The sequence below is a fragment of the Hipposideros armiger genome, unplaced genomic scaffold (assembly GCF_001890085.2).
Source record: "Hipposideros armiger isolate ML-2016 unplaced genomic scaffold, ASM189008v1 scaffold_120, whole genome shotgun sequence".
In the NCBI taxonomy this organism is placed as follows: domain Eukaryota; kingdom Metazoa; phylum Chordata; class Mammalia; order Chiroptera; family Hipposideridae; genus Hipposideros; species Hipposideros armiger.
In genome coordinates, this window is record NW_017731470.1 from 3352338 (window position 1) to 3364834 (window position 12497).

At 39.0% G+C, this 12497-nt stretch overlaps 1 protein-coding gene across 1 annotated transcript in view; it reads right to left on the reverse strand.

The window, feature by feature from the left end:
* TXLNB (taxilin beta) overlaps positions 1-11036 on the reverse strand; it is a 44076-nt gene extending 33040 nt beyond the window's left edge. The window contains exons 1-2 of the mRNA XM_019648108.1: positions 10894-11036; positions 8152-8604 (exon numbers count right to left, since the gene is read on the reverse strand). Coding sequence (XP_019503653.1) covers positions 8152-8590 — 439 coding nt within the window. The 5' untranslated portion in view covers positions 8591-8604; positions 10894-11036. The remainder of the gene's footprint in view (positions 1-8151; positions 8605-10893) is intronic.
* Between the last annotated feature and the right edge of the window lie 1461 nt (positions 11037-12497).

Below are 12497 nucleotides of genomic sequence, written 5' to 3' on the forward strand. Positions count from 1 at the left end.
AGGGGAGTACTTCAAAGGTGACCATAGTGATATTCAGCAATGAGGTATGTAGCACTTTTTCTAGGATGAGTTCACAAACTTAATTGTCTGACCATGTAGAGAGAAAATTGACCCAACACATGCAAGGCCTTGTCCACAGGCCTTTGTGTGTCTCTCTGGTTCCAGGTTTAGCCTGCCTGGGCCTTCCCTTCTCTCTCCTAGAACTTAATCTCTGTTGGCAGTTTCATTTTCTGTTCCCAGTTGGAGTTTATGCTACATTTTAAATCTCATCTGTTCATGATTATTTGACAGTAAGCCTTGAATTCTTTTTTTTTTTTTCTTTCCTCATTGTTCTTTCTTTTGTCTCCTTCAGCTCAAACTGCCCAGCCTGCCTTTCTGTGGTGCCTGTGAATTGTTAAGTAGCCATTGGGTTGAGTGCTGGGAGGGAGGAGAGGGACCCTGAGGCCTACCTGTACCACTGAGCATATCTTCTCAAAAGTCCTATCGGAGGTGGAACAGAGTGACAATCACTCTATCTAATCAGAGTAGGGAGGTCAAGTCATTCAGTGGAGCCCACGTTTCCTGATATAAATCTGCTTAAGAAGATTAGCAACTTTGACAACCTTTTCCCCAAGAATAGGCATTTCCCCTTTGCTGGAACTTTTGCTTTCATCCTGGACAGGCAGATAAATCACGGAATTAGGATTGCCAGATAAAATACAGAACTTGGGACATAGTTGTTCTAAAAAAAATTACATATTGTTTATCTGGAATTCAAATTTCCCTGGGCATCCTGTGTTTTATTTGCTAAATCTGGTAACTCCAATGGCATCAAAGAATTTTAGGTCTAGAAGGAACTTCAAAGGGCACACAGACAACTGGTTAATTTTAAAGATAAGGATCTATAGCCCAGAGAGTCCAAAGTTACATGATTAATACTGGCAGAGCCAAGGCTTGCATCCAAGGTTTGTCTACTTGCTCTAAATCGCTCTACTCCCATGTGGAATTCCGATGCCAGGGAAACCTAGAGAAATAAAAGGAAACTTTTTTGGGGGAAAAAAAAAATGACCTCATTTCTAACAGCTGGTTTTGTCTGTCTTTGCCCAGTGAGTCAGTTCATATTAGAGACATGGCCTGAGACAGGGGAGAAGGTGGGATGCACGATGCCCCACCAGCTCTCCAACTGTGGCCTGCAGGATACATCCTGCCCCTAAACTGAAAATCACTGCTGCCCCGCCCCCACCAGGCCTGGGCTCTGAGTTACTTCTTTAGCAGCAGGGATGATTTGTATTGTACAGGTCGGGCCATCTCTTTACCCTTGTCCTCAGTCTGTGTAAGGTACCACATGAAGATGGCTGTCCTGAGTTAGTGTCATCTGTTAAAAGCAAGACACTGTACTGTTGATCAGATTTGGTCCAGGGCCCAGCACAGTGTTTGGCTCATGGCAAGTGCTCAGTAAATGTTGGTAATAATTGAACAAAACAAAGCCAACCAGTGCATATGACTGTCATGTCAATCAAATGAAGACTGTCTTGAAGATAACTAACTGTGTGACTGACTAGATGAAAGATAGGTCTTCCTGTCATCTGTGATAGGAAGTGTATGTTAGGCTACCTAACATTGCTGTGAGCACCAATACATAGAACTATTACATCTCATTTTGGGAAATAGAGATGCTTGAGTGAGTCCAATGGCTTTCTTTTTCAGATTTTGTATCATTAAGTATCTTCTCTCCTTTTTGTTTTCTTTGACTGTAAGAAGGCTTTTTTCTTTTTGATCATCACACTCACTGAGGTCTCTTCTCACATGCTGTTATTTTGTATAGAAGATTAACAGTCAGCAGCATCAGTCTTTCCTTCAACAAAAAAATCCAGGAAATCAGAACCAGGCATGTGCAGAATTCATAAATTTATGACATCAGAGAGCTTAATTTTGAAATTTCCATTGGTTTTGTTGGACTGGAGTGGTGTGTGGATTTATCATGAAGGAGAGAAGTAGACAAAGAGATTTGTTCTAGAAAAGTTGTAATTGCAGTTCCATGGAAATGGGGTCATTTGGTGACAGTGTCAGACATATGAGGAAAGATCGACTTGATTCAGGGACATTTTATTGGGAGGGGATGATCTGCCTTCTCCCCAATGTGTCATTGTAAAGCAATGTGATGGTGAGGTTAGTCATGAAGAAAACCAGGGGCAGACCTGAGGTCCCCATTAAAGGTGACACATGGCCACCACTCCGCAGTGTGCTCAGTTTGGTTGTTAAGTCTACATGAAAGAAGAACCACAATGTAGCAAGAACAACTATGTCACACCCACTGGCACTGCTGTAGACTGAGGGAGTGTTGGAATATGAAGGAATTATTTTCACATCAAAGAAGCTAAGATCCTTAATGAAGTCAGCTTATAGAAGTGCGGATCCGGGATTTTTCTTCAACTTTTAGCATGGTGATGACTGTTTATATGAAGTTCAGTGACAAATTATGTAGATTTAATGAGTGTTCAAAACTCTCCCTTGTCTCTTCCAAAATTGTCTTTTAGAACTTTGGGGCTAAAATTTGATTCTTGGATACACATATGCACCTCTCTTCTCCCTTCCCAGTTTCCAAGCGTGGTGGCAGAAGCTTAAAGCAGGAAAAGATTGTAAATGTTCTTTTCAAATGTTAGACCCAGAACTATATTTCAATGTTAACTTTGTTTTCTCTCTAACATAATTTAAAGATAATGAGGGTAATACAAATAATTCCTGAGCATCTATAGATATCTTTTAAGGGAACTGTATGTATGTATGCAGATAGGAAGGATAGTGTAAGCTTCAAATATGTAGATAGGAAGGATAATATACCGAGGGTGCCAAAAAAATGTACACAAGTGGACGCTTTGGTCAGTGTTGCTCAAGCAGTAGTTCACTGTAATCAAAAGTGTCTGGATGCTAATGGTAACCACTTTGAGCACCTCTTGTAATTGCAGAGGTCAAACGTGACTTGTATTCATCTTTTTTTATTGGTATATATTGAGTATTACAATTTTTATACAGTTTTCCTTTCTTAAAATGTATATATATATATATATATATTTGGCACCCTCTGTCATTAAATTCACACTAGACTAAGGTTGGGAGACCAAGGTTCTAGAACTGCCTCTGGCATCTACTAGTTGAGTAACCTTTTTTACAGACTTTCTAATTCTCTGGGCTTCAATTTCCCTGTCTACAAAATTAGTAGGTGACTGTGTCTTCACAGGTCCCTCCATGCACAGGCATCCATGTGAGCTGTCACCTCTTTGGATTTTATGATTCAATGACTGAAATAGCTTTAATTATTTATAGCTTGATTTAGATAACAACAACAAAAATAACATTGTTTGGATGACATGTTTGTTTTCCTTCAATGTTTTAGCCCGCTCAAAATTTATAAAGATTCTCTTACCCTCACTGTCACCTCTCATAGTTATGGTTTTTATTTGTTTGTTTTACTTGGTTTTATTGACTATATCTATTTTAAAAATACTACCTTCTCTGTATTTTCTAGACACATTATTTTCCATTTGGCTCGCATTTTATTTCTCTTCTATTTTAGTGAACTTATTATATGTAATTGGAAATTTGGCTTCTCACTCATTCGGAGAACAGACCTGGACTTTTTTCTGTTGTTGTTGTTTAATTAAATTTATTGGGGTGATAATGGTTAGTAAAGTTACATAGGTTTCAAGTGTATAATTCTGTAATACATCATCTATGTATCACATTCTTATTATAGGTCAGTTGATGTTGTGTTTAAACTACTTGCAATTTCTTGGCTGCAACTATTAAAAAACAAACAAACACAAAAACTGTCTTAAAAAAAGATTTTAAGAGTCTAATAATGAGGAAATGATTCTAGGGAAAACAACAACAACAACAAAAAGCAAAGCTTATAATAATAAAGAAACATATCTGAAAGGGCAATAAGAAATGAATACATCCTTTCCCATATCAGCTCAGAAGAAAATACTGATCACTTTGCTCAAGGCATATTTTTCTCTCTCCTTCTGCCTCCTTACCTAAACCCTCCTCTCCTTTTAGGATCTGGCCTGTTTCAGTTTCCGTATTAATCTTCTCATGAAACTTTCAGTCTCTGCTGATTCTTTTCCCCATAAATTCCTCTGGTTTCCTACCATCTCTTCCAAAAACAAACTGAGCATTTGTGTAAAAGCAGCAGTTTATTTCGCTCTCAGAGTGAAACTAGAAATCAATCTAAAATGGATGAAACAGACCATCTAGAAAAAGTGAACATTGTAAGGCAAAGTAAGTAAATGACGACATTTCAGGATACCAGTGTCCTAGTCAAGTTGCCCCTCAGAAGGTAAAACTGAAACTCACTTATAACCAGAAAGATGAAGCCCATTGACTGAGCTAAGTAAATGTTCCTCAACCAACATATTGATTATTTTAATATATCTTTGGTTCTACATTATTAATGACTTAAAGCCTGCTCCTTGCTTTCTTTATGACTAATTTCACAATCACATCAACTAGTTGACTAGTTAAGTAACATTTTCTCTCTCTTTTTTTTTTTTGCAGTCTTTACAACCCTCTAGGCTTCACTACTCCTGTCTGTAAAATTAGTGGGTTGACTAGGCAGAGTCTGAGCTTAGAATGGACCTGTGGATCAGCCAGCTTTCTCTCTCTCCTGGCCTTGTGCTTCAAACCTGTGCTTCCCTACTCAATCAGTTATCACCCTAACTATCAGACAGTATATTATATTTTGTCATTGTTTTGTGCTTATTACTTTGTGGTGCTAGTGCAGCCCACATAATGTTGACAGAGAAATGATTAGTAAGACACTTGTTAGCCTAGAGGATGAGGTGGGGACTTTAGATGACAAGAGGACATGTCATGTTCTCTCTAATGGGGAACCTTTTTTTGTTTCTTTCAGTTCAGATGCCAAGGAGAAAGTGAGTGTACCAAGTAAAGAGATTGTAGAATGTTCTCCCAGCAGCTCTGGTGTTAGCGTCTTGATTGTGGGAGGGTACTCAGCCTCCAGAGGAAAAATAGGTCCTGAGTACTTGGGCTGTAGAGACATTTTCCAAATATTCAGAGGTATTCTATGAAAGGAGAGTAGTTTGCTTCCATAAGTTTAGAAAATGTTGTAAACTATGCCCATCAGTATTGGAGATTTTCATTGTTGTATATATTACAGAGAATCCTGACAATAGGAAAACTTTAATTTGGTCCAAAAATCTCAAATTTCCCAAACTTGGAAAAGTGGGAACATTTCAGAGTATCAAAAAATCCCAATAAAGCAAATATTATCTGACAAACATACAATAACTAGAAACTCATCTTTATCAAACACATAAGCAAAGTCTAAGGGTATATTCAGGTATAGGAAGAATGACTTACTAAAATTCTATAAAATGTCCAAATAGATTCTAAAAGAAGGTCACAACTGGCACTCTATATTTTCTCCAAGGTGGAGGAAGTGCTTTTTTTCTGAAGCATTAGAACCACTGTTTCCACAATCTATTTGTGTCAAAATGACCCAGGGTGCCTTGGCCCCAATCCAGGCCTACTAATTCTGAATCTCTGTGCCCAGGGGGAACATTTTTGACAAAGTCTGTATTTGATTTTCATGCACAATTAAGTTGGAAAACCATTGGTCCATATGACAGTGCAGCGCCACTTGATAAATGGCCAAGAAGCCAGTTAAAATCACGTGCAGGCAACTGAAATAATGTTTAAAAGGGTAGTTACATATTTAGATTAGCCTAAAAATGTTGTTTTAACTCATATTGTATCTGAAATAGTACAGTGATTGAAAGAATATGCTGATGGTGTTCAGAGGAATGGCATGGAAAGGGTGGGCAGCTCACACACATGTGATGAGAGTGGATATACCTGAGCACACTGATTCACAAACACTGGCTCTGATCAAACACATTTAATTGAAATTTAGTAACTTGTAGATAGTGGCAGAATTAGAGTTATGGGATTTTTTTTTCTCTAATGTTTTTTTTTATTACTTGGTAATTATGAGGTTAATACATATTTTGAAGTAACTCATGGAAGACAAGAATAGAAACCAAAATTGGTCATCTTTAACTTCACTCCTACTTTCTTCATCTCCATTTCCTCAATACGACACATACACATTCGATGGAGAAGTAGTTTTAAAGTAACAAAGCAAAAGAACTTCCCTGGTTGGGAACACTTGAAATCACCTCTGAGTTGTGATTTTGTATTGTCTTATGGAAAGTTTAACAGTGACTAATGCAAAGGGACTTTTTTGAGGCGACTTGGATAGAGAAGGAACAATAGCTCTGTCACACAGACCAACTTTATTTCCTTCTCAAACTTCTAAATAGTACAGTGATTCCAATCTTGCACATTGGAACTTGGTATTATCTGGGTTAATCTTTTGCTGCGTGGGTCATGTATGCTATTTGAATGTGTCTTTTAGCCCTCCTTGAAAGCATTGCCAGCAATGGGTTTTAAGCATCATAGGACAGTCCTATGCCAGCACAGGCACACATTTGAGTTCACAGGTAACCTGTTACTGGAGTCTGAACCAAGTTCTGATTCCAGCGCCCACAATCTCAGTCTGCCACACTGACTTCCAAAAATGAATAAAGTATGATCACTGCCCTTGATAGATTCTCTATTCAGCTTGGGAGGCAGGTGTGTAAACAAAATGATTGCTGCAGAAAATTTAATGGAGAACTAAGGAAGATGATGCTAATGCTACCTGGGCATGTCAGGGAAGATTTCACATAAGAGGTGGTATTTGTAATGAGTGTTTCCTTGAAATTCATGAAGGAAGACAGGCAGAGGGGCTTTCATATATGAAGTAACATACTTTCGCTGGTAGCTAAAAAATTAGCTCTCTCACCCTTCTTTCACAGCCATTTTTGGTGTTACCAATTCCTCGTGTTCTCCTAACAATTTTCCTGTGCCTGTTTTAGCACCTATCCTATATAATAATTAGTTTACATGTCTGTTTTTCCCTCCATACCTAGAGCTCTTTGACTAAAGGTCCCTGACAACTTATTTATCTTTGTGCACCCAGCACAGTTCCTCATAAAGACTAGGCATTAATAAATATTTGCTGAACCAATCAAATAATGAGAGCAGGAATATTTTCTGCAGTTGTTGATATTTTAAAATTGATATATTTCTAAAGAGTTTTGTTAAATAAAAAACATTTTGTATAGTAATGGAACATACTACTAAGTGATCTAACATACAATCATGTTATATATACAAAACCATCCCTATATTATGTTTTGTTGAAATCCAAATTCCATTAGCTCTGCTTTAAATAGCTCATTCATTCATTCATTCATTCATTCTTACAACAAATATTTATTGAGCGCCTAGCATATGCCATCCATTGTCCTAGACACTAGGCATCTTATTGAGCGCCTAGCATATGCCATCCATTGTCCTAGACACTAGGCATCTGATGATGTCAAAATACATACACAGTCCCTGCCCTTGAAATAAAAGAGATATTGGGGAAGACACACATTGCCCAAATAATCACAAAAGTAAATATATACTCTTAAATGCTAATAAATACTAGGAAGGAAAGATGCATAGAAACAAACAGAAACAAAAAACAGACTTCATCTAGGGTTGGGCTAAGAAAATGCCATTTGAGTGTGATCTAAATAAGGAAGTAAGTGTCCAAAGGGCTGAACGGGGGTATGGGTAGAGATTTCTAGGTAGAGAAAATAGGATATACACAGGCCCTGTGGAGGATGGAGTAGGGCAGGTGTAAAGAACTGAAAGAAAATCAGAATGACTATAGTTACTAGACAGTAGTAGAATGGTAGTGATAGGGACAGTGTTCAGGAAGGGGCGATTGTAGGGTAGGGTGATAGGAGATAAAGCTGGAAAGACTGGTTTGGGGTAGACCATCAGGGCCGGAAAGATTATCATAGAATTCTGGTCTTTGCCCTAAGAGCAATGGGAAGCCATTGAGGACAGAGGTAGGTGGGTAGCATGTTGAAACTTCACTTTAGCTCTGTTGAGGGGAAGGGTGGGGACATGTACAACAAGAGGAGATGCAGGGAGACCCTGGAGGAAGCTGGTAGTAATCCAAATAGGAGATGTGGGCTTTAGTAAAGGTTGGAGGGAGTGCCCTTTGTAGGATTAACTCAAAGAAAAGTCATATATTAAAACATAGGTACTTGCCTAATCCTTTTAAGATTTTCTTTTCCAATTTTTGCTCTTTATTGCTGACAGGCTCCTTGGCTGTGGGTGGCTCTTCGGAAGCCACAGGTTCTCGCTCAGTCTCTTCCGCGGCCTCCTCACAGTCCCCATCCTCGTTGTCGGCTGGTTCTGTGTTCTCAGGCGGCTCGTTGGCCTTGCTGGGGCTCTCCTTCCCTGCTGTGCCAGCAGCAGGTCCATATGTGTTAATGATGTCTTCCAGTTGTCGATTCAACTCTTCAGAGATGTCATGAGCTCCTGTTTCAGGCTGCACGTCTGCCTCTTTCAGAGGTGCTTGGACAGAGATTGAAGAGGCCTGATCACATGGCTTCTCCAGGCCATTTTGACTGGGTACCGATGAACTGTCCCCCGGAGGTGTTGACTGTGGCTCTCCCGAGAGCTGTGCAGAGTGATTCACCTCCATGCTGGGAGTAATACCTAGTGGTAAGCACAGTCAGGTTTTATGCAGGTAACCTAGTTACATGTAAATGGTAAGGATATCTCCAAATGGGCGCCTACTACTTACGGTTTCTAACATAGAACGAATGTACTTTCGCAAAGATCTTACAATTAGGTAGGTAGGAACAGTGGGAAGCCATTTTTTCCAAATCAAGTCACCCTATTAGCATATTTTGGTTTTGGTCTTTAAATTCCAGTAGTATCTCCTATTATTGACATTAGCAGAGTAATTCAAGGTATTGTTTTTTTTATGGCCCTATCTGTCATTTTGCTTAGAATCGCCAACTTGTGTTACCATTCTCTTATATAATTCTATGTAGATTTATAATCACTGGAAGTACATGGATGTATATATTTAGAATATTTAAATTTTAAATAGTGTTATTTTTCTCAAAGTTAAAATATTTAATACAAGAGTCACTAAACTTACTAAAATCCTTCATAATAATAATGTCCCTAATTTCTATTTTAATCTGTTGTATAATGAAGATTTGATTAATATGAGTACATTGATATAAATAAATTATTATACTGGATATAGGAAATGCTTTCTTGCTTTTCTGGTACTTTCCTTTTCCCAGATGAGCAACATGTAATAATTAATGATGAGAATACTTTTTTTGAGGTTCTAACTAGCATCACTTTTGGAATAAGACAGAGAATGAGGGAAGGTATAAATTAACAAACAAACTGGCATGGAAACATGGTGATACTCATAATAATAATTCTTTGAATTTCTATAATACATTTTTGTTCCAATATAAAAACTGACTTTCTTTTAGGAAAAAAACAACAACAGATTAGAACTTTCTCTTTTTGGTCAAGAAGCTCTAGGCTAAGTTGATAATTTTTAAGGAATAGCCGTGTTTAATGAACAACGAGGAAATGAATTAGGGAAATTATCCAGGTATAATACGGGTTCTTTGGAAATACGGGGCAAGGAATGAGCTGAGGCAAGGGTTCCAGGGTTTCTGGCTGGAAACCCCATTTCTGGGGTTGCCAGAGATTTGGCTTAGGCCTTTAGGTTGTGGTGCATTTCCTTTGTAAATGATGTTTAGTGGTGATGGTGCTAATTAGCAGGGTAAACATATGACCAGATCCTCAGAATGCACAGGTTTTGCTGCTGTGGAGGTGTGAAAGCGAAAACACAAGCACGCTTCTCTGTGCATTGCACAGCTTCCTCCTCTTGTTCTCAGGGCAGTAGATGTCAAGTGCGTGGCCGCCAACAAGAATGGAAAATGCAATGTACAGATACTGCCACCCACTTGTGGCCCTCACCAAGTGCACATTAACTTAGAAGGAATTACTTTTTTTCCTCCCTCATTTTAATCCACTAACTTTATTATCAAATGATACAATAAACAGCTTCATTGTCTTCATCACTGGAATTTCTTTATCCTGACCCCTACCTACTTCTTGGGCACAGTCATCTATATATAACTAATGCCTCCCCTGAACTTGGAGAAAGACACATGGCACCTGCTTCCAGCCAGAAGCTATTTTAAGCTCTTCTAAAAGGAGACATGGCATTTAGCACTTTATCCTTGAAAATCAAGGGAAGAGAGTGCGTTTTAATACAAATTGAAAACAGTAAACATTTACTGGCATAAATCCACATTGTGGGTTTTAAAGTGTTAAGAAGTGTTCTTAGGATGAAATAAAATCTCAAGTAAACCAAACTTCAAAGCGATGAATTTAAAAACTGACTGTCCATAGGAGTTTTAGTGTGGTTAGTTTAAATGCAAGCATTTTATTTGTATTAGCTTTATTCTTCATTCCTCAGAGGCCATAATCATTGATGGTTTTATATTAATCCCACGGACAGCCTTTAAACTCACATTCCACAATTACTTTAAAGCAGAATAACCGAGTCATTGTAAACCACAGGAAAACTCAATTCCTAAACGTAGCCTCAAGATAAATCAACAAGAGGAAAAAAAAAAAAAAGACAAAGTCAAAGAACTCTGTTACTTTTAAATTGTCTCTTCTAGATTAATTATACAGCAAAAATTATTTCTAAATTTTATCTTCCGTAAACTTTATTGCCTGCCCTTTTCCTCCTCTGAGAGAAAATTTATCACTTGTACTGGCAGCCCCAGTAGATTATCACACACACATCCCTTCCTGAGCAACACATTTTAATTATAAATAAAACAATGGAAAGTTCTTGAACAGCTCACTGGCAATCTTAAAGTTGCAAGTTTTGAACACCACGAACCGCACCCCACATCTTCTCACAGGGCCTAGGGGAGTGTTTGTCATACTCACCAGAAGGCGAGGAGCTAAGCAGAAAGAGAAAGGAGAGGCAAGGGGCAGCAAAAAGCTAGTCAACACAGCAGCAACAGCAGGAGACAGGCAGGCGGCTGTGATCTTACAAGGGGCCCTGAGAAACCAAATACACACACACACACACACACACACACACACACACACACACACACACACACACACACACACACAGGGCAACCGAGCACGGAGGGAGGAGGGGAAAGGGACACCGTATGACACAGCAGAGAGAAATACACCCAAGCTTCAGTAGCTGTTGCCAGGGTCAATGTCTTAGAAAAGGGAAGCAGCTGATAGATCTGATCAGACTCCATCTTTTTTCCTTTCATAAAACTTAGGCTCTCAGTACACAGACCTGTGGCTAGCGCAATTTTTCACCAGTGTTGTTCTTTTAGGCAGAAGTTGGTTTTTCTTACTTCTTGGGTTATTTCCAGTGTGGCCTATGATTCATGTCTCTTTTCCCCCTGCTTATGCTAACCTAGTTAGTGTCAGATTTCTTATAGGAATCATGGAAAAAGAAAAAAAAACAACAATGGCATAACAAAAAAGAGGTGGGAGAACTACTTTAGTTCCGATGTCATTGTTTGGTGTATTTATAAATTTTGAATTAGAAACTTAGACGGCTGTCTTGGCAGTGGGCTGTGTCATCTTCAGGCACACGGTAATTGGCGTGACCTCAGATCCCTCGTCCGACTTGGGTAACTGCCTTCACATCTCAGATAAGCCCTTGGGGAAGTAATGCACTTTTTCTTCCTTAGTTGGCGGCTTTCCTACCTTCTGCAGCAGCATTTCCAGGTCTTCGCCGCCTTTTCCAAACCCTCAACCTGCTCCTTAATCCCTCAGAAAAAGAACGCCTTCGTCATTCACCATAAAATGCTTCTCTTAACCTATATCCATTCCCCTTGTCTTTCTATTTCTGGAGAATGTGTTCCCATACTTCTCCAAAGTGGATTCCTCCATCAGAGTTTCTGCTTTGGCGGCTGGCTGGGCATTGTGACACCCCTGTGGAGACAGAATAATGCCACCCCAAGAAGTCCAAATCCTAACCCCAGGAACCTGTGAATATATTACTTACTTTATATGGTGAAGGGGACTTTGCAGATGTGATTAAATTAGGGATTTTTGAGATGGAGCGATGATCAGAATTATCTGGTTGGGCCCAATGTGATCACAAGGGTCCTTATAAATAAAAAAGGGAGGTGGGAGGGGAGGGGAAGGGGATCAGAGTCAAATAAAGAGATCCGATGACTCAAGCAGAGGTCAGAGTAATGTGAGGCCACAAACCAAGGGGTGAGAGAAGTCTTTAGAAGCTGGGAAAGGCAAGGAAACCCATTATTCTCTAGATCCCCGAAGAAGGAGTGTGATTCTCTTGATACCTGGTTTTAGCTGTGAACTCATTTTTTATTTCTGCCTTCTAGCACTGTAAAATAATAAATTTGCATTGTTTTTAAGCCACTAGATTTATGGTAAATTGTTATAATAGCAAGGCAAAACTAAAATGTCCTACCTGCAAACTTTTCCCTACCACTTTCTCCGTGTTCAGGGGAGGGATAAGTTATATAGATGAACATACCCAACGTGGAGAG